Consider the following 26,557-nt stretch of genomic DNA (forward strand, 5'->3'; position numbering starts at 1 on the left):
TGCCAGGGCAGTTTTGTTCTACTAAAAGAAGATCACAAGATGGGATCCTAATTCCATGATTGACTTTATTGAATCCAGAGTCAATTCACCATCAATGTGGGAATGCCATATTGATGAAACATTAACTTGCATTTTTATGACCTTCAACCGTTTGGATTATTTGTTTGTCAGTGCACGGGTGGGTGAGCATAAATGAAAACACAAGAGTGACCAACTATGAACTCTTAAAGACCGAAGTAGGGAGAGCACATCATCTGCGTCTCCAGTCCAACCTGGGAGCCATCGGCCACAGAATTGGATCCCAGCACTCTGGGACGTGGCCCCAGTACTGCATCGACCCAGGCCAGGTGCACCTCCAGAGACCCAAGGAGGGAGTCCCCACACAGCAGCTGTTCCTGCGGACTAGGGGCTTTCTGGAAGAATCCGGGTCAGCCAAGCACCTAGACATCAGCCAGACTAGCCAGGACTGCAGGCCCCAACAGGTGTAATCAGCCTCCAAACTCCCATAGTCTACCCCGGACACAACCCCAGACACTATTCTGTCCTACCCATGCCCTCACACCGCTACCTAGAATGTACCTTTACCAGGTATGTTTGTATTTAATGATTGGAGACCAAACCAAATGAATCTCTTTATATGCTAATAAGAAGTATTCCAGGAATAAAACTCAAACACCTCCTCAGACAAGGCCTTTTTATGTCTGCTAAATATTTTTCCAGGGAGTGGCTTCAGAGATAAACACAGTGCAGTAAACTGCTTTTGTCTTGTCCTACGGAACCTGCAATGTGAGTTTAAAAGAATGCGTAAAGGTTGCCCAACCTGATCTAAAGGCGTGTATACATCCCCCTAAAGGGAGTGGAAACAAAGGTTTCACAAGATGCATGTAGTAGGAAATAACACAAGAATCGAGAGGTGTGTGTTTCTTTGGGACGATAGGTGGCAGCACAGAGTTGTTGAAATCTCCTGCAAGGCCATTGTGACCGTATAAAATTCTCCATGCCAGTCTGTGATACTCTCGCAGGGTCACTGCTGGGAGAGAAAGCTGCTCAGAGGAGGAGTATGGAGCCCTTGACTCGTTCAGAGGTGTTTGGACAGCTCAGGAAGGAGCTCTACGGAGACAAAGAGTTGGGTCATTCCAGCACACACATATTTATCATCCTGGGAGCATCTGTGAGTAGAAATGTGTAATCAATTTATAACTATTAGTGTCATGTTTCCTTTAGTCAGATCTTTTTTTAGAAGTGTGTGTGTGGGAGGTTAAAATGAACATTTTAGATACTGACAGGTTCCAGCGCTAAAAGATAAGCACATTCTGGTAATGGGACAATAGTCATAAACAGATGTTTTAATGCCTTTAATCACTTTACTGGCTTCAGTTCAATGTCATAGTTTTAAGTCAGTGCTTTTGCTTTATATCAATTTAAGTTCTGCCTAAACTCTGCATTGTATCAGCTATTTTTTCCTTATCCAAACACTTCCCTCTTTCTCTTGCCCTTTGACTGCTTATTCGTGTCTTATCGCTACTTTGGACTCATGCTTGATTGTTTTGTGCATGACTGAAAAAGTATCTGATCAAATATACTATTTGTACTGTTTGCACAGGGAGATCTTGCTAAAAAGAAGATCTATCCAACGTTGTGGTGAGTGAAAACCTACAGCTCACATATTAGCCAGCTGACTTGCACAACTGCTTGGAAGTTGTTTACCCTGAAGAGTTTGACCCTTGGGCAAAGTGCTGCTCTGCCCTGACTCTGCCCGTTGTTCAGGTGGTTGTTCAGAGATGGCCTGCTCCCAGAGGACATCTATATCGTGGGATTTGCCCGTTCTAACCTGACTGTGGAGAACATTAAGGCAGCGTGTCTGCCTCACATGAAGGTATTTAGACGACCTTGTTGAAGGAATATATGCAGGTGCCCTGCAAAAGTATTCGCACCCATTGAGGTTTTTCACATTTTTGTCACATTACAACAAACTTGGAATTTATGTGACAGACCAACACGAAGTACTGCTATGTTGCAGTAACTGTGGAGGACTGTTAAATAAAAATCCTAAAAGTGTGGCAGGCATGTGTCTTCAGCCCATTTAAGTTTGGTACCCCAAAATGAAATCTAGTGCCACAAAATTCCAGTTTCTGTTACCTAGTCACATAATAAATGCATATAGTACACATGAATTATTATAAGTGTAATAACTGAAACTCAATATAAGTAAGGTCTAAGAGGTTCATTTGAGAAAATTGGAAACAAAAGGCACCGTGAAGACCAGGGAACAGAGCAGACAGGTCAAGGATAATGTTTTTGAGAGATTTAGAAAGACAGTGATCCCCTCAATGTCTCACAAACCTCTGACATTCAAAAATATAAATGGCATCAAAATGGCTCAAACAAGGAGGAGAGTGCTCTTATCAGATGAAACCAAAAATTTTCTTTCTGGGCACATCGGTGGCGCAGGGGTAGCACTTGCAGTCCATGTGCTGAGGCCTTAGTCCTCGATGTGGCTGTGCTCTCGGGTTTTACTACAATCTGTGGACCTTGGCCACATGTGTTTCCTGTCTCTCTCAGCCCCCCTTCCTGTCAGCCTACTTTCATTAAAAGGCCAGTAGTGCCACAAAAAATTATAAAAATGAACTAAAATCTGGGAAAAAAGTGTTCTTTCTGGCCTACAAGTAAAACACAGCACATGACCCTGAACACACCGTCCTTCCATTAGAGCGCAGCATCACGCTGTCAGGAGGCTTTGCTTCCTACAGGTTAACCTTTTAGAGGGGGCAAAAGATTTGATGCTGGGGCCTCAAATTCGTTCACCTTCCAGCAAAAGAATTAGCCCTAAGCACACAGCTAGAGGAACTATAAAATGGTTACAAAACCTGACTGAGTGGTTGTGGTAGGACATTAAAAAGGCTGTTCATAGATGCTTTCCACCCAGATATGCAACACTTGAAGAGACATACCCTAAAAGACCTGGTTACACTTTATTTGAAGGGGGCCACATAAGACTGACATTACACTGTCATAAACATGACATAGCACCTGGTATGAACATAAATGACTCTTTATGAATGTTTAGGACCGTTGTCACAATTGTCATTTGGTAAATTATGACACTATTAAAGCAAAGTTTACATTGTTTAAAATGTCTTTGTTATGACAACTTGACATTAACAGAGACAAGGTTGAGTTTAGGTCTTGATTTGGGATTAGGTTAAATTTAGGTCTTGATTTGGGATTAGGTTAAATTTAGGTCTTGATTTGGGATTAGGTTAATATATAGGGCTTGGGGTTTTGTTAAGTTAAGGGCTTGTCATAACAAAGACCTTTAGTTTGTTTTCTAGTGTAGACTCAGTGGCTGAATTCAAATGCACCAAACACTTTATAGGATTTTTATTTGGAAACATTTTAAAAAAATGATGTATAATTTTTTTAAATGTTTTTTAAAGGTTTTCTCTGGCTTCCTCCCACAGTCAAAAATATGCATGTTAGTTTAACTGGCCACTTTAAATTGTCCCCAGCCGTGTGTGTGTGTGTGTGTGTGTGTGTGTGTGTGTGTGTGTGTGTGTGTGTGTGTGTGTGTGTGTGTGTGTGTGTGTGTGTGTGTGTGTGTGTGTGTGTGTGTGTGATTGTATTCTTTCCGGGGTGTACCTGACTTCTCCTCTAATGACTGAAGACAGACACCAACCCTGTGGCCCTGCATAGTTAAAGTAATAGAAAATGGATTGATATTTATGAGAGTTTCAGTATTTTACATCCATCTCACAATTCCGCATTATTTTACCCTAATTTTTCACATAGAATCTGAATAAAATCCTTTCTGGTTTGTGGTTGTAGTGTGACAAAATGTGGATTTTTTTAAATTTTTTGGAACATATTGTATTCAGGTTTTTTTTGGGGATAACTATGCCAGGTTTCCTCCTTAGGTCACTAATGAAGAACTTGATAGTATGTCAGCCTTCTTCAAAAGGAACTCCTACCTGAGTGGTCGGTATGAAGATAGCAAATCCTTTGAACAACTCAACAACCACCTGTCATCTCTGCCTGGAGGGGAAAAGGCCAATCGGCTCTTCTACCTGGCGCTGCCCCCCACTGTCTACCACCATGTCAGCGCAAACATCAGAAACCACTGCATGAGCTGCAAGTCGGTGCCTTTCTCAGCTCTGAAAAGCAGTGGCACACATTCTGTTTGATCGTTGTCTCTTATAATCTGCTTTGTTCACGGCAGAGGTTGGAACAGGTTAATCTTTGAGAAGCCGTTCGGGCGGGACCTCCAGAGCTCCCAGGAGCTGTCAGCCCACCTGTCTTCCCTGTTCAAAGAAGACCAGATCTACCGCATAGATCACTACCTGGGAAAAGAGATGGTCCAGAACCTCATGGTTCTCAGGTAACAAGCAAGACAATCGTGTCCGTTAAAGCTTTCAGCAAAACACGTCTGTAAAAGGGGTCAGATTTGCTTTACATAGATGAATAAAGTTTGTCGTCTACTGAACATGTTCACCTTTTCTAGTTGGTTGGCTAATTTGTTGCATAAATGTTATATAGTCGAGGTAAAAGCTCCCAGAAATTAGTTTCTACACAAAGATTGAGGACGCCACATGTGGCATAAGGCAGCTGATCACAACCATTTTTATTTATCATTCTAAAAATTAGGTGCTTTATTTATATGTTTATACACTTTTTTAGATGTGGAAAGAACTGAACTTTTACCTGGTTCTCAAACATATTTCTAAATGTATTATATTTTACGTTGTTCTAAAACCTAAAAACAGAAATTAAAATGTGTTTCTTTATTATCATCCTAAAACACAGTAATTATTTATAAATAAGACAAGGTTTTTTTCTAGGGGTAAGTTGGATTTTCTGGACTTAAAAACAAAGGTAAATATGGCTGAAATTCTGATTCTGTAAAACAACAACAACAAACGCTCCTATCTTTTAGACAGCAGAAAGAGTGAGGTTTCTTGGATTGTCTAGAGTAAGGGGAGTACAAACGGCATCGCTTCTTTATCGGATCAAGCTCTAAAGGCAACACTAGTAGTCGTCAAAGTATCTGTCTGGGCTTGTTCATCATGAGCTCAGAACCTCTGTATTTGGCTCTGGAAAATCTGCAATTCAAATTCAAATGTACACAAAACAGATTTTTTTTCCCCCTTCATATAGTTTTTACAGCACTTTTTATTCAGTAAAATCCAGCATTGGAAATCCATATTTCATTACCCAGCTTTGCCTTTACTACCAGTGTGAAAACAAAGACCACTGGATAGTATGTTAAAATAAATGATCACAATTAAAATCTGAAAGGTTGTTTTAAATGCATCTGCTTTTAGAAGTGAAATCTCTCCATCCTGTGGTATGTTTTTAAAATTCTCTTCCTGGCAGGTTTGGAAATCGCATTTTTGGACCCATCTGGAACCGGAACAGTGTGGCCTGTGTGGTGCTCACCTTCAAGGAGCCCTTTGGCACGCAGGGCCGAGGAGGATACTTTGATGGCTTTGGGATAATTAGGTGAAGAGATTATCAGACATGAGATGCTTTTCTTTCGCATGGACGCTGCTCTAAATGTGGTTTTTAATGCAGAGATGTCATGCAGAACCACCTGCTCCAGATGCTCTGTTTGATTGCAATGGAAAAACCTGCATCCACCAGCCCAGATGATGTGAGAAATGAGAAGGTATGTGACTTGTCTTCAGTGCTGAGATTATCAAGTCGTTTGAATGCTGAAATTGATTTTACGGTTGTTTTTTTAATGTGCTGCAGGTGAAGGTACTGAAGTGCATCGCTCCTCCTGATATGCAAGATGTGGTGCTTGGTCAGTATGTAGGAGATCCGAGCGGAGAGGGGGACTCCAAACTGGGTTACCTTGATGATCCCACAGTCCCGAAAGGCTCCTGCACACCAACCTTTGCAACTGCAGTTCTCTATGTCCAGAATGAAAGATGGGATGGTGAGGCGTCAATCCGGCTTTCTTTCTGTCTCACTGTCTTCAGCTTCCATGTTTTCAGCTGTGACTGCTTCATCCATCAGGGATTCCTTTCATTCTGCGCTGCGGAAAAGCCCTGAATGAGCGCAAAGCGGAGGTGCGTCTGCAGTTCACGGACGTACCTGGAGACATCTTTGCTGGACGCTGCCAGAGGAACGAGTTGGTGGTCCGGGTGCAGCCAGACGAGGCCATTTACCTGAAGATGATGACCAAGAAGCCGGGAGTCTTCTTCAGCCCGGAGGAGACTGAGCTAGACCTCACCTACAGGAGCAGATACAAGGTCATTTTCATTTTATTTAATAGTTAATTATTGGCCCTAAGATATAATTTTAACTTAGTTTTAACAGAGAATATCCGTTGGTCACTTGTAGACGGAATATCTGTGTATTTAATTATTTTTGTTACAATAGATATATTTTATAAAACATGTAAGAATGCACAAAAATGGATGAAACAATGTCATAAAATATTGAAAAAAGTAGTTTAGAAAAAGTTATTTGTGTGTAAACAGTGTGTAAAATAACTTTTACAGGGCTTGTCAATAAATAGAAAAATATTTATTAAAACCAAAAACACAGAAAATCCTGAAAAACTAAAATAAAACTACAAATTCAGGAAGCTCAACAAAAAAGCTGCTGTAGTTTATAGGATGCAACATAATTCCACCATATTTTCTGTCAGTGTATATATATATATATATATATATATATATATATATATATATATATATATATATATAGCGACCATATATATATATACTTGCAAATTTCCCTAAAAAATCCAGTTTGCTATAGAGTATTTTTTTAGCTTGCATTTATTTGGTTTTTATTGTGTAGGGTCTCTTATGCTACTTTGCATGAATCTTGCAACAACAAAAAAACAACAGCACTGTATTTTACCAGTTTTTCTTTTGTAAAACAAAATGTAAAGTTAATTTCTCTATAGAGGAATGTTATTGAGGTTTTCCACAATATCTGTCCAATCTTGGTTAACGATGAAATAATCTTTTTATGTGCTTAACATGTATTTGCAGAACGTGACGCTCCCTGATGCTTATGAGAGACTGATTCTGGATGTCTTCTGTGGAAACCAGATGCACTTTGTCCGCAGGTTTGTGGTGTTCCACATTTTTTCCTAAATATTGACAAATCAGACCCAGACTGACTTTTTTCTGGCATCCCCTCTTTTTCCTACAGCGATGAGTTGCGAGAGGCCTGGAGGATCTTCACCCCCCTCCTCCACCAAATAGAAGCTATGAAGAAACAGCCTATTCCTTACACATATGGAAGGTAAACTCTCTGGGATAGAACAGAAAGTACCACAATAAAACCGGTTCTAATAAAAAAAACCACATTATTATTTTTGAAAATCTTTATTCTTCTCCCACTGTCTTTATATTTTTCTTGTGTCCATAGTCGTGGTCCGAGTGAATCAGATGATCTCATGCAGAGGGCGGGCTTCCGCTATGAGGGAACATACAAGTGGGTGCATCCCCACGCCAGCTGACTCTCCACATTGTTTTTTACATGCATGCACAGATTCACTAAAACCTTTTGTATGTTTACAAGCAATAAAGTTTACAGCAGCCACTTCTGTGCCAGTTTGATTTTGTCTGCATGTACATACTAAAAGAAGCACTGTGTTTTTGTCCCTAATCACACGAGAGCTAATGTAGATATAACAAAGGCTAATGATGTGATTGTGTATGTGCATCTGAGGTTTCTAAATGAATCATATTTCACCCTTTTGACCAAAGATTTTTAAAAATGTGTTATTTTGCACCAAGATTGGACCCAACAAAACCATGCAAAGAGGACAGATTGGAGCTTAGTAATGAACCAGGGCTACAGAAGCTATTCACTTTTTAAAACAAGGGAATGCTTAGCTTATTTTCTCTTATTGATAGAACTGTATTTACAGTAATCACCCAAATCCAATCATGCAACGTGTGATTTACGTGAGGCCACACCAAAAACTTGATATACCTGCAGGACTGGTTAGTCTGGGAGACGGTGCCGCTCCTGATAACCGTCCAGTAAGGCAAACATTTGTCATACATACCCACGGTAAGAACCACTTCCAGGTGAGTGTTTCTAAGCTCAATCAAATGCTGATCTTTAACAACGCATGACTTGACCCGTTTCTTTTAAACAATTGCACAAGTATTCATCCCCTCTGGACTTTTTCTCAGTTTTTTATGTATGAATTTTGTAACCATGTTATTGGGTTGATATGTGACAGACCAACACAAAATCGTGTGAAAATGAGAAGTGGAAAGACGTGTACTCAGATCCCTTGAGACAATACATGAGAACCACTTTTACTCACAGTTTTGTCCATCCTTCTTTTCCCAGCTAACTCTCAGTGAGATAAGATGCAGAACTTTTGAGAACTGAAAAATGTTAATTCTCGTGACAGATTCCTAAATGAATTTTGGTCTGGGCTTTGACTGAGCCATGGTAACGAAGGAATATTGTCTGATTTAAAACATAACGCTGTAGCCCTAGCTGGGAAATTAGCACCACTGTCTAGCAGGAAGGTGAACCTCCACCTCTGTATTTAGAGGGTTGCAGCATTTAATGTTTTTTCTTCCAGAAATGCACTGATTTTAGCTTCATAAATTTTTCTATTAACACTGACAAGCTTTCCTGTCTCCTCAGAGGAAATCTAATCCAATAGCATGGTGCAGCCACCACCACCATATTTCACGGTTGGTGATTTTGTGTCAAAGCTGCATTGCGGTGCATGTTTCCCTCCACACTTTGCATGTAAGGCACTTTTGACCTCTTACCAGGGCACCTTCTTCCACTTTTGCTGTGTCCCATATGGCTTATGGCAAACTCTAAACAAAATGTCTCCTTCTCTTTTAAGCTATTTGTCCACAAATGCCAGATTTGTAAATAAAAGCACTGATAAATGCTGCGTCAACCGATTGTCCCTTCTGAGCTGTGTCTCTGCAGCTCCTGCAGAACTACCGTGAGCCTTTTAGTTTAGGCTGGCAACCCTGTCTAGGTAGAGTGTGCCAATGTGCCATGCGTTTTCAGTTTTAAAATAATGCCTCTGAGATGTTCGAAGCTTGGTATATGTGTTACGTTATCCTGCGTTAAATTTCTCCAAACCTGTATCCCTGACTAGTGGGCTCCTTTAACTAATCTGGTGACTTCTGAGGGCAGTTAGTTGAACTAGAACTAATCAAGGATCACGTGCATGTGGCACTTTGCTGATTTTTATTTCTACGTAGGAAACATCTTGTATTATTTTCCTTCGACTTCATAGGCAGTTTGTACGTTTCAATTAAATTTGTCCTACGTATTTATCCCTGTGTGACGTAAACTGGGAAACTTGCAGTCTTCCCAGGATGCAAACGCCCTCCTCCAACAAAACCTTGTTCCCACACCGGGAGTCGAACCCGGGCCGCCTGGGTGAAAACCAGGAATCCTAACCGCTAGACCATGTGGGACTGACGGCCTAGTAAGGCAACCTAGATCTCCAACTCCCAACCGGGCATGGACTATTTTGTGTTGGTCATTAAATCTGAATGAAATACATTCACTTTGGCGGTTTTAACAGGAATAATGTGAGAAAGTTTAATGCATGTAAATAGTCTTGCATGATGTTTCTATCTGCCGCCTACAGAAGACTGATGCTGTGTTTCTTTTGTTTCTCCACCAGGTCTGCGCCCTAAGCTGCAACAACAAATGTGCACAGATCACAACATGTAGGGACCTTTCCTAGGATTCGGAAAGTTGTGGGAAGATTTTGATTGAGATTGATTTCCAATAATAATAATAATAATAATAATACCAATAATAATAATGTAGTACGTTAGTTGAAATGCTGTGAAGAGCTGAGTTGTTGTACTTCAATAAAAAGCAAATTCTCATTCTGTTGCTGCTTTTATTCACACTAATAAAGAAATTAAATAATAAATATAAGCATTTTTTATTTCATATGTTTTGTAGTGTAACCTCCATCAAACATTTGCCTTAATGCTCTAAAATCAGACAAAATTAGTTACAGACTAAAAGCAGCAAACATGTGTACAGTGATATATTAATGACATTTTTTAAGAAAGAACAGTTTCCAAAACACACACATATAGAGGGAGGCTATTTAACCAACAGAAACACATAAATATTTATTTTTCTAACGTTACATGGAAAAATAGGATTTAAAGTGCCTGAAATATGAGGAACTCTTTGGCAATGAAAGGCTGCAGAACTTGCTGCAGTTGTAGGAACTTGAACAAACCCTTGAACACCACACTGATAGTTATTTATCACTTTTCAGACTTCATCTGGGTAGCGTGCACGTTCTGTTGCACTCGACCCTCTCCTCGGTGCCGTCTCTTAACGAAGCCCCGTCCTCGATGCCCCTGGCATACAGACACACCAACTGGCCGTGAATCCTGAGAGAGGCAGAGCAGTAAAACACAAAGCCGATTATTTAGAAGAAACGCTGTCATATCAGACCTGTCCTTTCTGATGTACGTAAAGCTGGAGAGAATCAATCATAAACCCAACATGCAGGACAAAACACATAACGAAGGCTCACTTACTTGCAGAAAATCTCAGGGAAAGGCAGGATTTCTCCATCGCAGTTCCAGACCGACACAGCGGGGGCTTTGCTGCAGCAAAGACCGCACATGAAGGGGGTCACTGTTTTGTCCTCACTTGTCATCGTTTGTCCCTTAGCTCTCCCTGCCAGGTGCTGCTGAGATCCACTTCTCTTTCCATTTTTGATATATCCTCCATCTTCTCCATCCATCGCACCACTCAGACCTGCATTGTCCTCTGCTTCTTCGCCTCCGTCCGCCAGGGAGAAACGCACCGCCTTCACGCGATGGACCTCTACAAACGGTAGGTCAAACTAGGAGAAAAGATGGAAACCATGAGTAGATGCACTTTTATTAACGCCTGTTTGGCATCGTTTTCACTTAATGAACCCCTAACCTGGTCCTGAGTGGTTGTGTGCCTGTAGAGGTACTTGAGAAAGCCCAAAGGGTTAGTGTCGCGCACTAGGATGAGATCTCCAGTTCCATCAGCCAGGTGGGCAGAGGGAGAGAGACCCAGAGGACTTTTGGCGCACGAGCTGGACATACATGTGAGGGACACACACTTGAACCTGCCGTCCACACTCACCCACTCACCTAAAGAGACAAACAGAAAGGCGAGATTCTCAAGTTTTAATGACGTCATTCCACACACTGTACGTGATAATCAGTACAGCATAAACATGATAAAACACTGTAAAAGTGCTGATATGTTGCCTATTTATGGTCTGTTTAGGTCTATCTATGACGTTTTTTTTAATAATTTACAAGACATAAAAGGAAATTGCAGAGAGGCAAAATTAAGAAAAAAAACGAATTTAATTAGAAATTTTTGGATGGGGTCGTCCTTTTAGTTGCACCACAACAATGGCCACAGGTGCCAAAATCTAATCAATTATTTGTAAAAATTGTGATAATTCAAAAAAAAAATCTGAATAGATAAAAAACACTAATAATACATCCAGTAAATCAACAAAATGTGTAAAACGATTTCAATGTATTAAAAATGATCAAAAACAAATAAATGTTGAAAGTGTTTGTTAAAAGTTCTGAAGTATTTAATTATTTCCACCATCATGTGATAATTGAAACTGCCCTGTCAAACAGGGGCATCTGATTGGTTGACCTGCACAACAGTTGGCCGCAGACCAATAATCTTGTCCATAGCAAAGTTAGGCTGTCACACTGCCTTTGATGTGCCAGCGTGACAGACACAAGACAATAACAAATATATCTAAAAATAAATGGTTTTAAATATAAACCTGCTGCTAAACGAAGCAATGTAATAGTGAAATAAAATAAATACTTGATAAGTTTAAGGGTATGTAGATACAAACAGTTAGTGATTTAACCATTTATTTTTTTGGTCAAAAAACATGGCACAAATATATTTATGGATGATAAGTCACACTGAAACACACAAAATAATAGGTAAGGTAAGGTAGGTAATAATAGGTTAAGATGTGTTTTTACCTCGTGAGTCTTTGTTGAATGGACCAGAGTAGGAGCTGTACTGGGAGCCTGAATCTGAAGTGTTCGTGAAAAGTCTCTCGGTGCTTTTTGCGCATACGCCACACCTTAAAACACACATTAAACAACACGCAGAGTTTTAAGGAGCTCCTTAAGTCTGACACCTACTCATAAAAGCCAGACTAAAACATTTGCTGACAACCAGAGGCAGTTTGCTTAGACAAAGACTGAAGCAGACACTCCAAACACAAGGCTACGTCTCAGCTTTCATCTAGATCGAGTTCCCACTGTCACCCTCCTCAAGATGCACCCAACACGCTGCAGGTGGTAGCAGTTACAGCGTCCCAAGCTGTGACTCTGAGCATTTTCTCCTGTGCCGCCCGCCCACATGCATGCTTTGTAATCTTCTAATTAAAGGGGTTTAGGGTTGCAACAAATCACCCTCAGTGTCAGATAACTTAGATTAGGACACAGGCGAAGGTTGACGAGAAGTCACAGCGGTGCTCATAAGTAAACACACCCCAGTTAAAATGTCAGGTGTTTGTTGTGTAACGAAAATTAGACCATGCTAAATATCTTTTACACCTATAAGAAAGCATTTAACATTTTTACGGTGTATCTTAAAAACAAACAAAAAAATGTGTAAGAAAGCAAAACAATAAAATAACAAAGGAGCAATAATCTGGCTGCATGAGTGTGTGCACACCTTTAAGCTAGTTCTTTAGCACCTTTTGGTCCAATTTCAGCACCGAGTCTTCTTTGACTGGAGTCTATCTGCATCCAACGTCTTGCATAATTCCCCAAAACTATTTGACTGTGAGGAGAACACTGACTGATACGTTTGACTGTTCATAACGATGTTCACTTGACAAGTTGCACCGGAGGAACATTGACTCCAGAGAATGATGCAGCCATCACCATGTTTGTTTGGAGATATGTTGTTTCACCAAATTTATTCTTTGAAATCATGGCTTAGGTGTCCAACTATGGATTCATTAGACCGTAACGCATTCTCACCTAAGAGTTTTGGAGATTTTTAGTCAGAACTGAATGTTTCCTTTGGAAACTCTTAAGGCCAGACACATGGAGAATACAGCAGATCGTTGTCACCTGTACAACAAAAGTGTTCTCTCACGTGTGCAGATATTAATAACTTTCTTTATTGTGCCTTTTGCATTCTTCCCCTGAGAGATACTGTTGTGTGATGTGATCATTTTGATCCTTTGTAACCTCTCTTCCTTTAAATAAATTTTTTTATAATGGCCTTATCAAAAGGATGCAAATGAGCAAATGTAAAAAAAAAAAAAAAAAAAAACTTACCAGAGCAATTTTAACTTCACTTACAGTCAATCCCATCCTTTACAACTGATGACAGGTCATTCAAAATGACTAAATGCTCAAAATGAGTCAAAAGGTGCTTGAACAAAGTAACGTCCAGTGGACGTCCATGTATGCAATCAGGTTATTGCACAGTTTTGCTTTTTATGCTGTCGTTTTTTTCCTTGGATAAACATTTTGTTTTTCACTTGAATTAAACAAGGTATATGTCACATAGAAATTTTGAAATGATTGATCAAAGTCTCAATTATTTCACATCCGAAACCTGGAATTTGAGCAACTTCGTAAGCACATCGTGTATATACAGCAATGCACCATTATTCCTTTAATTTACAATGTGCCTTTTTGGAAAATTTTCTGATGAAAAGTTCCTGGGTGCATGTTGCTATTTATGGTGTCCTTCAGTTCTATGTTACAGAAGTAACAAAATGCACGTGTCTAACGGTGTGTGGGTGGATAGCACAGTTCTTAAAGAATAGAGAAGTAAGGTAACACAACAGCCCTGTACTGCTTCAAAGTTTGATTCTGTTAAACTACTGTAAAGTTAAACTTTCGGTCATTCTTTCTTGATTAAAATTTTTGCATGGATTTACTATTTCATTCTTTATCAAAGGATGGTGTTTTACCACTGCTGCCTTGCAGGTAGAAGGTCCTGGGTTCAAAACCCAGCCGGGGGGTCTTTTGCATGGAGCCTGCATGTACTCCCTGTGCATGTGTGGGTTCCCTCCGGCTACTCCAGCTTCTTACCACAGACCAAAAGCATGGTTTGGTTAATGAGTTTCTCTAAATTGCCCTTAGGTGTGAGTGTGTGTGCATGGTTGCTTGTCCTGTGTGTCTCTATGTTGCCCTGCCATGGACTGCCGACCTGTCCAGGGTGGAGCCGACCTCTCGCCCATTGACCGCTGGAGATACGCACCAGCCGCCCCCAACCCCCCATGATCCTGCACAGATAAGCAGATATACACAATGGATGGATGGTGTTTTACCCAGACAAGCAGCGGGTTTTATCTCTCGGGCTGGACAGCAGCGGGTCTGCCGGCAGATACTGGACTGTGCCCCTGTAGCTTCGGTTACTCAGGAACACCACTGCACCTAAACAAAACAGATCACTTGGGTTGGAAAGAAATGCACAGCAAAAGATAGGAAACAAAGAGTACATAGTGGTTTGGTTGCAGAAAATCTTTAATAAGGGAAGTTGTGGTCAGATTGCAGCAATCAGCCTTACTGAGAAGATGAAATAAAACAAGATACCCTTGAACTCGGACTTGCAATATATATTTTTCTCTCTTCATAAAAGAGCTTTGTTAGACCTGAGTAGTCGTATCTGAATGGTCCCATCCAGCGGTGGTTTTCGCTCTCGGCTAGCACGTCACCATAGAAGCCGTAGCCCACCAGGGACACTGAGTATCGCACCTGACCAAGGCCATGGTGGACTGAGCACACATCCAAAGGCTGAGAGTCTCCTGCAAGGTGACAAAATGTTAAAGACTTGAGCCGAAAATGCGATAAAATCTGGATTTCTTTTAATGCAAATCTTTTCTCACCAATGACAACGTGCAAAGCTGAGGTAACAGGGTCAATCACGCCCACTGTGGCGTAGCACACACAATCTGTGGAGCCTACAATAAGACACAATAAGCGACTATATGTCGACTTCCCATCCCTACAGCGATGAACACTTTATGAACGACTTCGAACAATCACCTGCGGGGATGATGCCAATGTGGAGCGGACATTGTTGCAGAGTGACCGCAGGATCGTTCTCACAAAGGCCCGCCTCTTGCTGCGTCCTCCCAATCACACCGTGAAGTATTTCACTGAACATGCCGTCGCCGCCCACACACACCACACTGTCAAATGCAAACACGAGTGTTTCTGTGATGTGAGGGAACCTACACGCTGCCTTTATTGCACTCTCCCACCACAGAATTTACATCACAAGGCTGACCGCACTCACCCATCAAAGCCTGTCAGGTCTTTCTTAAGGAGGTGATCCCTGGCCTGGTTGGCCCGTTCAGTCACTAGAAAGAAAAACATTTCAGCACATAGAAAATTAGCTTTAGAGTTACGCGCGTCAGACAGAGGCTGCCTGTCAGATTAAAACCATTTTCAAAAGCTATTGATATTTTTCACGACATAAGCAGAGATTGTGCCAAATTTCATGGGGAAGTTAAAGGGAAAAGGGTTAATGTGTCAAAAACTATTTTAAAAGCTGTGCTGGACATTTTTATGCAGAGTCAATGCTCTGTAGACCCTCCGTTTACTACAGTTGCAGCTTCAAGTCTTTTTGAATGAATGAATGAATGAATGAATCTTTATTGTCATTGTCACAAGAACAACGAAATTTTAAAAAGTGCCATCAATCCGTGCATATGTTTAAAAAAATCTCTGTCCCACAATTTACACACAATATAAGAAATAAATAACAAATAATTGATAAAAAAAAAAACTAATAAATAAGAATAGCACATTCTCACACACATCATCCATGATAATTAATGGTTATTTTTGGTTGCATTTAGTTTTGTTATTGCTGTCGGGTAAAAACTGTCTCTAAAACGGTTGGTTCTTGATCTGATTTCTCTGTATCATCTGCCTGAAGGCAACAGTGTAAACAGAGAATGTCCGGGATGAGAAGTGTCCTTTATGATGGGTTGTGCCTTTTTTAGGCATGTCTCTCCAAGCTTTGCACATCCAGAGATGGGTTTTTTTTAGTCAGTTTTACTTCACAAAATAGGAGAACATCCGCTTTCGGGTCTTCCTACAGATTTCTAATTGGATTTAGGATTGTTCCCCTGCTGGAAAGTGACCCGTGGTAAATGTACTGAAGTTGTAAAACGCTTTTGTCTTGCCCAAGGACAAAGCGACGTGTGGCTGGTGAGAAAAGTGGAATTGAACCTGAAACTGCAAGATTACTACTCTTCCCTCTGAGCCACAGTAACCCTAGTGTGATGCTATTTTTTTCATCCAGGATTACCCTAAAATAAGCTTCATTTATTTTCACATTAACTCTGACTCTGACCATCTTTTTCATCCCTGCGGAAAAAGGTCAACCCCACAACATGATGGTGCCACCATTAGTTTCCACTATGAAGACGACGTGTTCAGGGTGACAGAAAGTTCAGTTTTGATCTGTTCTTCCACTCGGTTCCTCTGCATGGCTTGTGGTAAACTGGCAACGGGACTTCTTATGACTTCCTTTTAATAACAGGTTTTTTTCTTGCCATTCTTAATGAAAGGCTAGATTTGTGGAGTGCACAGCTAACTTTTGTCCTGTAGTCAGATCTCCCACCTGAGGCGTGGATCTCTGCAGGTCCTCCACAGTCACCATTGGCCTTTTGGCTGCTTCTCTGATTAATGCTCTCATTGCCCAGCATGTTACGTGGAACACCAATGTTTTGGATGTTCTGCCTACCTTTTTCCATTCCCGGACGATGGACTGAACAGTGTTTCATAAATCTCTAAGCATCTGACAGATTTTATTTGTCCGACTACTATTATATGAAAATGCTGCATCAGGAAGGACCTATGAGGGTTTCCTAAAAGTTCTGCATCTGAGTTCTTGTGAAGTATGAAATGTCTTGGCGGGAAAGGAACTCCATTGTGGTTGGTTCTTGCAATTGTGAGCAAAATAACAAGTTTGTCCACTCTTCAAGTGTATGTTTGTGCCTTCAAATGGGATTTCTTATTGCTTTCAACAATGACTTCTTCTTGCCACTGTCCGACCTGACCGCTATGTTCCTTGGTCTCATGGTGCTGTTAGAAAAGCTGGATTGATACAGAGATGACATTAAAGACAAGTAAATGACTCTATTATTAATTAGTTTACTTCTGAGGGCAGTTGGTTGCACTGGATATTATTTAGGGGCCTCAGATTAAATTGGTGTAAATATGAATACACACAACACTTTTTTTGAATATTTAGAAAAATATCCTTCCTCTTGTTTTGTACTACTTTGTGTTGGTCTATCATATAACATCACAACAGGATTCAGTGACGTTTAAAGGCTGTAAATGTGACAAAATGTGAAAACTTTTAAGGGGTACGTATACTTCATCAAGAAACCGTATCAGTGTTTACCTATTACATGAGAGCTGATACCAGCCAGCTCAAACAAAGGGGCAACCAGTGAGTGGTAGATCTGCCTTCCTTTTTTCTTTCCTCCAAACGGGTTGATGAACACCAACAGCCTGTGTGGACGCAGGGGGCCTGAAACATACATTTAGAATATTATAAATAGCTGCAGAACTGAGGTTCAGAAATGATCTAAATAAAAAATAAAAAAGAATCTCTCCGTACTGTGTGTTTTGACGGCTGTCCTTAGGTTTTTAATCCACTGGTCTCGGAGGACCCGACTGGGACAGGTAAACTGGGTCCGGCCCAGTCTCCACAGCAGCCCAGCGGATGCCCTGCTGCTGCTACGCTTCACATAGAAAACTGTCGACAGATAAAGGACGAGAAAATAAATGTCTCATCACCACATCATCAACCGCGGCAGTAGCCACTGTCACAATGGACCGTAATGACAGATCTGATGACAATGCAACGTGCCAATATTAAACTGCGGCGGTGTAAGGATTATTTCCCCGACGCGGACATACCTGTGAAGTCTCTGTCTGTGTCTTCCACAGACTTGTGAGGCAGGATCTCCACCCGGCCCTCCTCCACTCCCACCACCTCGGCCACGGGAACTGAAACTTTAAAATGTGACCAATGAAAGTCCTGAACCGATATCAAACTCACTGAGTCCTGGCTTGTTATAAGTCAAAGCACAGGAGTGATGAAGAGCGTGAATAACAGAGGTGTACCATTTAGTTATTTAATTAATCTCCATGGCAACGAGACATCCTGGATCTTTCTATACTGCGACAAGTGAATGCAGGAAGAAAAACAAAACTACAGTGTGATTGTTATGAAAGCTGAATCTGTTGAGCCACATCATTTTCATAGAGTTTGCGCTGGTCTGGGTGCCCTCCTGGCTTATACTAGATAAACACGATTAGAATTTAGCCTTTGTTTGCTTAAAACGGCCTGCAGTGCATGTTGCCTGACCAGTACGCCGACAAGGGAACAGGTTATGTCAGTGTTATTCACTCTATCCATTAATGATGAATCAACAGGCCCACCCCACTGATTTCTGACACCTGTGAAATTTAATGCTGCTTCTAGTTGAGGTTCAAATTCATGCAGCCAGCTTTTTGTCTTTCTATTTTTACGTTACAGGACACTTACAGTTTTATGAAAGAAATATTTGCTCCATTTCCATTTGCTCTGTTTTTGCCTTTTTTTTTTTTTTTGTCACTGTCAGTAGTTTCAGATCATCAAACATATTTTAATATCAGAAAAATATAATGTGAGTAAATAAAAAAAACTGTTATCCCATTATTCATTTTCTTGAGAGAAAACAGTAATTACCCCCTAAACCTAGTAGCTGCTAGTGACACTCCTTGTAAAAACTGTCAGAGTTCTTCACAACGCTGTGAGGAAACCATATCCTGCTCTTCTTTGTAGATTTTCTGTATTCAGCCAGGATTTTGGACCATGACAGCCTGTTTAAGATCATGCCATGCATCCTCTCATTGGTTTAAGTAAGAACTTTGACTAGGCCACCTCTGGCACCGCATAACCCAGGTGCAATTTAACTTAACGCCACAAAGCAATCACTGGATTTTGTAGCAGAAAGAAGAATTCATGGATCAATCAAACACAGCAAGTAACCACAGACCATCATACTACCACCACCATGTTAGACTGCAGTGCAATGTTGTTGTTTTTCTGAAATGTTGTTGGCATTAAATCAGGTGTTGCGGGATGCATTCCTAATCTCGTCATTCAACAGAATCCAGTATTCTCCCAAAAGCCTGGAGGATCACCAAGGGGTTTTGGCCTTCAATCTCTCCCATGGATGTCATTTTTGCCCAGGGTCTCTCTTTTTGTTAGATCATAAAAACTAACTAACTGAGGGGATTGGGGTCTGCAGTGCTTTAGATGCTGTTCTAGGTTGCACTCTGAATGCACTCTTGGAGTAATTTTTTAGGCCTGCTCCATGTTTTCTCCCTTTGTGGATAATGGCTCTTGCAGAGGTTCCCTGGACACCCAAAACTTTAGAAGTAGATTTTTAATGTTTTTCAGAATTATAGACCCTCCCCTACCATAGGTTTCTTGGCTTTTTGCTAGAGTGTCTTCATGTGTGGGAATTATGTTTTGTTATTTGAGATCGTTTAGCTTACTGTATGGTGTCAGACAGATTCTGTTTAAGGGACATTTTTGATTATACAGGTCTGGTAATGATGAGGTGTGATTATTGAAAGTGAACCAACAAATTTGCAATATTCATGTTTTCCCTAATTGTGGGTCAAGGTTCTCAAAGCGGTTGGCTCAACTCCCAAAGCCTTTTTAAATAAAAGCTTTGTAGCGCTGTCTGATAAATGTCAGTGATTTTTGTTTTCACACTGAAGCAAGATGTGTTGCTTTTAATGATCTCTGATGTCATACAGGCTCTACTCAAGTTAGTGATGAGGCTAGTGGTTAATCAAACTTAATTCGTGATTTTTTCCCCCCTCTAAATAAATGAAATCAACATTTTAAAATCAATTTCAATTATATTTGTATTCTCCTGTTATCAACATGTGACTTTAAAACTTGTTTGGTGATCTGAAACATTCAAGTGTGACAGAAAAGCTAATGAAAACCTTTATTTATTGTACTGCACATTTTCTGTTTACGGGATTGAAATAGCACCTACTTAATTCAACACACACATACTGCTACTGATAATAATAACTTAGATATGGGAAATATTTTGGAGTAACGCAGCCCATGGGACCCCGCCATCATGTGTCAGGAGGCCTGTGTGTGTTTTCCAGCCTGTTTTCAGTAAACTTGTTTCATGACATGTTGGTGCTGCTCAACTCGTTCTTCACGTTTTATGCAAGACCTAATTAAAGCACTCCCTGTCTGTACCTTAAACACCGTTTTTGTCGTTTTGTTTTTAACCCAAAGTTGCGTAGTGTTTGCAACATCAATGATAAAGTAGGTATAACAACATGCATACTTAATATGTTATAGACTATAGCTTTAATTAAGCTGCATTTGATTTTGTTTTTTATTTATACTACTCTAAGACTTGTGCGCAGGTATATGATGGAGGGTGTCAAGGTGACAGCTGCTCACCTGTTTGCTTATCGGGGTTCTTCTTTTCCGCCTCGGTCCATTTGAGATGCCAGCCTGTCAGGACAGCCAGGTATCTCTTATTCCCGACCCACAAACTTGACTCCAGTCTCAGGTCGGTCTCCATCTGCGCTTTCATTCACCCGAAATGTCTCCAAAGGTCCCTTTCCCGACCGCCGTTTACATCCATAACTTTCACATCAGCGGTACAAAAGGTCGGCGGTGCCAGTGATCTGGATTTCAGACGACGACAATCAGCGATCCAAACGACGACTTGTTTTCTCTGGCGTCACAGGTCTGGGTGGGAAAAGTCCTCATCTTGCTCCACGGATGAAACGACATTCGCGTAACAATGTTGTCGCTGCCGCCCGAGCGTCAAAAATATCCTGTGTCCTCATCGCTCCCTCCCCTCATGGCACCTGTAGATTTCCATACAGCTGCTGATTGGACAAAAGTTCCCCCTTGTGGAGTTCACCTGAGTCCGTTGAGGTTTGGAGTTTGCGACATTATTGCAATTACTAATCAAGTCAGTTACATGACTGAAACGTAATGAGCAAGGGCCATGTTTTGAATCTGGATTAAAAATTCATTTCTAAATGTGCTTTTCAATGTTGATGTCTTGTCTTTTTTTAATCTCTGATTTACTGGTATTGTTTGGGGTCACTGTCACGTCCCAGTTCTGCTCCAGCCTTAATTTATTTTACAGGTGGTCTAGCCTCTTCTAAAACACAGAAGAATTCATGGTGATTTAGATATGATGATGCTTTTAGGGTCAACTTATTTGGACGGTGAGATGGGCACGCTATTTTCACAAGTCCAGCACTTAGCTCCTTTTCCATACTATAGAAAAATTGTTTTCAAATATTTTTGAGACTCACAAACTGGAATAATCAAATTTTTAAAGTTCTTTGCCCCAGCCCCAGCTTGATTTCTCCTCTCATTTCAACAACTAGGGGCACCAAAGTCAAATGTCAGACCTTTAACCTCCTTCAAAATGCTGAGTAACAATGTTCTGATCATGTACACCTAATGTAACACTACTGTGTATACTTTTAGCCTTTTCTTTTAAGATGGGAGTAAAAGGGGCAAATGGCCTAATTTGCCATCAGAAGCAGCAAGGTTTTGTTTAACAAATAACCATAGGTTTTGAGATATTTTCTCTTTGAATTGAATTCAGTTTTGTCAAAATTAATATTTATTTTTGACAAAATTGTTAGAAACATACACTGACTTTGGGTTGCCCTAACTTTTTGGCATGACCAATTACTTTTATTTGCATCATTTTGAAATTACTATTTGTGGGCTGTGCTTCCATTAAGTTTGATTGTTGTAGCTATTGGTTTGGGTCAGCACTCCACAGGTGGCCACTAAAGTTAGAGTACCTGTTCAGTTCAAAAAAGAATAACAAATATTATCAATATGATGGCAATCATGCTATGGATAGATAGCTAATGATATGTTCCGTTATCAACCCATGTAATTAAATAGTCAGGATCATGCTATTTTGAGAATCAAAAGCTGAAAATGTGTGAGCAACTGGTATAAAACAGCTCATCCCCATGAAAAAATGACATTCATGTATAAAGTTATTTGATCTAAAAGCAAATTCAGATATTAAAAAGTATGTTCATGACTCAAATATTGGGATTAAAGTTTATTCAAGTATGTTGATTAGGAAGATAGACGTGTGTGAATAAAGTCTCGATTGACAAGTCTAGGAGAGGAACTTGGAGCCAGAGTTGTTGGCTGTCAGTATTTATATAATGACAAATTCTCAACTAAGAGTACAAACAATAGACTTTTGAGAATGAAAATGTACATTTTAGCAATTTTCCTGGTTGACACCAATCTCTATGTTTGTTTGTTTTTTGTATAGGTCTAACCTGCAGATTCCAAATTTGACCTGTTCCATTTCTTTCATTACACATAAAAGAGGCAAATTGATGTATGTAGTACTTATTAATTTAACAGAAAATGAAGACATCAAATGTTTTTCCCCATTTGTGCATCAAAGTATTTGTCCCTAACATATGTCATCTTTTTTAAAACCAAACCAAAAACTAGTAGGAAACACTGCTGGTTGATGTGTGGAAGTCATTAGTGTGGATGTATTTAAAGAAAAGGGTAAAATATAGTGTGATTTCCTAGTATTTGACGATAAAGGGCAAACTGACCGATTGATTGTTGCATCTCCTTCCACTTTGTTTTTATTTTGTTTGTGGGTTTCTTACACTGCTGTAAAACATAACATCTGCATTTGAAATTACTTATCTAATGGGAGGGATTTAATGAAATCTGCTGGTGAAGATTCTCAGTCATCCAGGTCATGGTCATTCCAAAAAAGTAAAAAAAAAAAAAAAAAAAAAAAAAAAAAAAAAAACTGTTTTGTTTGTCCAGGTGTTTTGTTTTTTACTTTTTTGGAATTTGATGAAATCCCATAAAGTTAAAATAGATCGTGTGACTTTCTTATAAACTCTTATAGACTCTCTTTTCATGTTTGCAGTTTTTAATTTCTTCACATTTTAGTCGTTTTTTGTTTTTACTTTTCGAACAAATGAGTAAAGTAATCATGGAACCCCACAAAAGACGAACCAGCCGATATCCGCCAAAATAAGGCAGAAAATTCATCGAGTGCTTTTATTTTGAAGTCCTGACACATTTGCACCGGAAGTGATCCCGTCTAACATCCTCCCTCCTTCCTTCCTTCCATGCTAGCTGATTGACTCAGTTAGCAAGCGGACCCGGAGCTTTAAATTCTGTTGTGCAGTTAATTATAATACGCTTCTTTGAAATAGTGTACATTAAAAACGTTTTTTTCTAAAGCCTTTATTTAAATACAAACAACAAAATGAACATACGAAACGCCCGGGTAAGAATCCTATGTCAGCCACGCTGTTTGAAGCACCAGCTAAAGCTAAGCTAACTGTAACTCCTGCTGCATTTACAGATACTGGCTGTATTTTTCCCTTCTTTGTAACGGAACTTTGTGGCGTTTATTTCCTCTGTTTCAGCCGGAGGACCTGATGAACATGCAGCACTGTAACCTGCTGTGTCTCCCAGAAAACTACCAGATGAAATACTACTTCTATCACGGATTGTCCTGGCCTCAGGTGCTGCTTCTGTCTCGTTTCGCCTCTTGTTACTACCTGCTCCTAAAGGCCAGCAGGGTGGGATCATGTTTAACACTCTGTGTCTGTCTTCCTGAAATCCAGCTTTCGTACATCGCAGAGGATGAAAATGGTAAAATTGTTGGATATGTTCTGGCAAAGATGTGAGTATCTGAACACAGTTTCAGGTAGATCTTAAACCCTGAACAGGAACTATTCTTTGTTTTTGTTTTTGTATGTTGCAACATGTCATTCATACTGAGATGCTGTGCAAGTAATAGCTATAAAAAAAACTAGCCATGTTGTGAAGTGAAATAGTTTATTTAATTAGGACAAGAGCATTCAACAGATGGTTGGTTCTGAATTTGGGAGGACATAAACACGAAAAATTATCCGTTAAAATATGTCACTGTGTAATGTGGGAGGAAATAAAGCTTTATTTTTTTTAAATTGCTGGAATAAATGACGTTTTCAGCGAGGTTCTGATTTATCGAGATGCAGCTCTACAAGTGTAATAGCATCCAATCACACATTAGGTTTAAAATAATCTTTGTTTTTAGGGAGGAGGACCCAGATGATGTGCCTCATGGACATATTACATCACTGGTGAGTCTGAATAAAGATGGCTCGCTGTAATTTGTACCTCGCTGATTGTTCTGTGTCTGACTCTGTCTGCGTTTTGCAGGCGGTGAAGCGATCCCACAGACGTCTCGGTCTGGCCCAGAAGTTGATGGACCAGGCCAGCCGGGCCATGATAGAAAACTTCAATGCTAAATATGTGTCTCTTCACGTTCGCAAAAGGTTCGTATTCTACATTTACTTGCTAGCCGGTTTTGTTTTGGTCAGGTCTAGATGAGTTATCATTATGCTTCCAGTTCATTAGCACCCTGAAATTTACTAATGTATTCTTTTCTCCGCACTGCAGCAACCGAGCGGCTCTACACCTGTACTCTAACACCCTCAAGTTCCAGTAAGCCTGTTTTTGTCTCATATTAAAGTGCGGGGCGTTAAATGGATGTATAGATGTTTTTATATATATATATATATATATATATATATATATATATATATATATATATATATATATATATATATATATATATATATATATATATATATCAGAGAGAGAGAATTTGTAAGCTCAAAGTAACCTTTTAAAAATAACAGTTAAGCAGGTATTAACATTGTTTTTACACATTTCTATATTAAAATGTTTTTTTTTTTTTGTCTGATGTTATTCTACATAATATTCTAATCCTAAATGTAGCTTTAAGAGGAAAAGTATCAGGAATAAAGACCTGAAAACATCTGTGTTATCTATATGTTGTGTTTTATTTAGTAAATTTAATTAGTGAAATCGTCTAATTTATTGGGTTGGACAATATAAGATAAAATATTATCTTGTCTCTCTACAGGATTAGTGAAGTTGAACCAAAGTATTACGCGGATGGAGAAGACGCCTACGCCATGAAGAGGGACCTGGCCCACATGGCCGATGAGGTGAATGAGAATCTGTAAATGTCCCCAATTTTTCCTATTTTCACACTATTGTTTTTGCTCTCAGATGATTGCTTTTTCTTTCTTTTTCTTTCTATAGGTGTAAATTTATTTATTATTTTTACCATCTTCCTGCAGCTGAGGAAGCCTGGCTTTCGTGTGTCGAGTCAAGAAGCAACGTCTGGCCAGAGCCCTTCAGGCTCCGGCGACCAGGAGAGAGAAAGCGAGAGGGACAGCGGAGGAGAAAGCAAAGAGTTGAGTGAAGTCAGCGAGGCAACAGAAAGCACAGACGTTAAAGATTCTTCCTCTGACTCACAATGACGCCACGGTTCCTGACGTTTTTTTAAAGCAGCCATTTTTATTTCAGGTTGCAGCTATTTCGGACTTTGCCGGTTGTGTGATTATCAAAGCTGCATCTCTGTTTTTTTTCTTAGTTTTTTTTTTTTTTCTGCTGTGATGAACGGAGTGAGCCAATGTGCTATCTCAATTAAACACAACTTACTGGTCTAAAGTTTTTTTTTTTTTTTTTACTGGATTAATAATTTCATACCAAAAGCCCTATAATATCCATGCAGTGTAGTTTAGTCTCTTTAGTTTGAAAAGAAAAAAAACTATAAATGTGACGTTTAACTACTTCTTTTAGTGTTTCACATGTGCCCAGGTATTGAAGAAAGAGAAAGGGCTTTATCTTAAAATACAAACATTTTAACATCCCACCAGAAAAAAAATTTAATTGGTGCAACGCTCCTTTTTAATCAGATCATTGGTCCGAATAAATTCTGCTGTATAAAGCAAACAGTCTCCAGTTTTTCCTTTGTTATAAAGACCAAGCTGTTTCACGGTGCTGCAAAAGTGCATTATCAATGTGGCAGGATTCAATTTGAGCTTTCTGCAAATGTCTGATCACTCCAAGTCTCATGCTTTGCAGTTGCAGTCTGCAAAGCAAGGGGAAGGGGGTTAGTGCTGTAGCATGATTTACCTCTGCACACAGAAGCTAGTTACCTACCGCTACTCTAACGGTGCATGGCTGAAATTGTAACAAAAAGCTTTGATCAATAGAGATCCGGTTCTGTGCAATCAAAGCGAGAAGCTTGTGGAAACGGAGCGTTAGTTTAGACAGTTACAGTCTGACAAAGTCTGTGTTGAAAAGACTATTTCACTTCCAATACATGCAGAGTTTTTATTATGCCGTGGGCCTGCTTTGGCACCTAAAAGATTGAGCACATCAACTAATGAAATAAAAACAATACAAAGTTGACTGCAGTAGAATGCAACATGTTTTATTGTCAGAGACACATGGGAATAAATCTTAAATTGGAGCTAAGGGACACATTCAAAGGCTTTGGGGGGAAAAAAGCAACACTAATTAATAGTGCATTTCATTTGTCCTCGGTAGTCAGGTTTCTCGACCTCCGGGTCGGAAAATTTAACTGGAACGGCTCTACCCGACC

At 39.9% G+C, this 26,557-nt stretch overlaps 3 protein-coding genes and 1 non-coding gene across 7 annotated transcripts; 2 read left to right on the forward strand and 2 right to left on the reverse strand.

Annotated features, from left to right (window-relative positions):
- The first annotated feature begins 987 nt into the window (after positions 1-987).
- Positions 988-9,769, forward strand: LOC105928953 (glucose-6-phosphate 1-dehydrogenase). Of its 2 annotated transcripts, XM_036137437.1 has the most exons (13): positions 988-1,171; positions 1,604-1,641; positions 1,768-1,876; positions 3,915-4,132; positions 4,217-4,375; positions 5,371-5,496; positions 5,569-5,662; positions 5,749-5,935; positions 6,016-6,251; positions 7,005-7,081; positions 7,168-7,260; positions 7,387-7,452; positions 9,644-9,769. In XM_036137437.1, exons 1-13 carry the CDS (start codon positions 998-1,000, stop codon positions 9,654-9,656), a joined length of 1,590 nt encoding a protein of 529 aa, XP_035993330.1. In that variant the 5' UTR covers positions 988-997; the 3' UTR covers positions 9,657-9,769. The 2 variants fall into 2 exon arrangements, with proteins under 2 accessions (XP_035993330.1, XP_035993327.1); XM_036137434.1 differs by lacking the exon at positions 9,644-9,769 and having other exon boundaries at positions 989-1,171; positions 7,387-7,560.
- trnae-uuc lies at positions 9,360-9,431 on the reverse strand. The gene has a single exon. It is a non-coding gene; the product is annotated as a tRNA-Glu (tRNA).
- A 79-nt stretch (positions 9,770-9,848) lies between the features above and the next one.
- On the reverse strand, positions 9,849-20,890 carry zgc:158263 (ceramide kinase family protein). Its single transcript, XM_012866522.3, has 13 exons — positions 20,506-20,890; positions 17,934-18,029; positions 17,632-17,769; positions 17,413-17,541; positions 15,289-15,352; positions 15,036-15,181; positions 14,876-14,950; positions 14,642-14,794; positions 14,318-14,423; positions 11,997-12,100; positions 10,924-11,120; positions 10,530-10,840; positions 9,849-10,379 (listed from the first exon to the last, which is right to left on the reverse strand). Exons 1-13 carry the CDS (start codon positions 20,639-20,641, stop codon positions 10,265-10,267), a joined length of 1,770 nt encoding a protein of 589 aa, XP_012721976.2. The 5' UTR covers positions 20,642-20,890; the 3' UTR covers positions 9,849-10,264.
- A 2,293-nt stretch (positions 20,891-23,183) lies between these two features.
- Positions 23,184-25,902, forward strand: naa10 (N-alpha-acetyltransferase 10, NatA catalytic subuni). 3 transcript variants are annotated; one of them, XM_012866525.3, is made up of 8 exons: positions 23,184-23,371; positions 23,514-23,612; positions 23,715-23,773; positions 24,170-24,215; positions 24,295-24,410; positions 24,535-24,579; positions 25,025-25,109; positions 25,245-25,902. In XM_012866525.3, the coding sequence occupies exons 1-8, from the start codon at positions 23,351-23,353 to the stop codon at positions 25,425-25,427; spliced, it is 654 nt and encodes a 217-aa protein (XP_012721979.2). In that variant the 5' UTR covers positions 23,184-23,350; the 3' UTR covers positions 25,428-25,902. The 3 variants fall into 3 exon arrangements, with proteins under 3 accessions (XP_012721979.2, XP_012721980.1, XP_012721981.1); XM_012866526.3 differs by having other exon boundaries at positions 25,025-25,123; positions 25,245-25,370; XM_012866527.3 differs by having other exon boundaries at positions 23,185-23,371; positions 25,207-25,373.
- The last annotated feature ends 655 nt before the right edge of the window (positions 25,903-26,557 follow it).

Source organism: Fundulus heteroclitus, chromosome 1 (assembly GCF_011125445.2).
Source record: "Fundulus heteroclitus isolate FHET01 chromosome 1, MU-UCD_Fhet_4.1, whole genome shotgun sequence".
Classification (NCBI taxonomy): Eukaryota; Metazoa; Chordata; class Actinopteri; order Cyprinodontiformes; family Fundulidae; genus Fundulus; species Fundulus heteroclitus.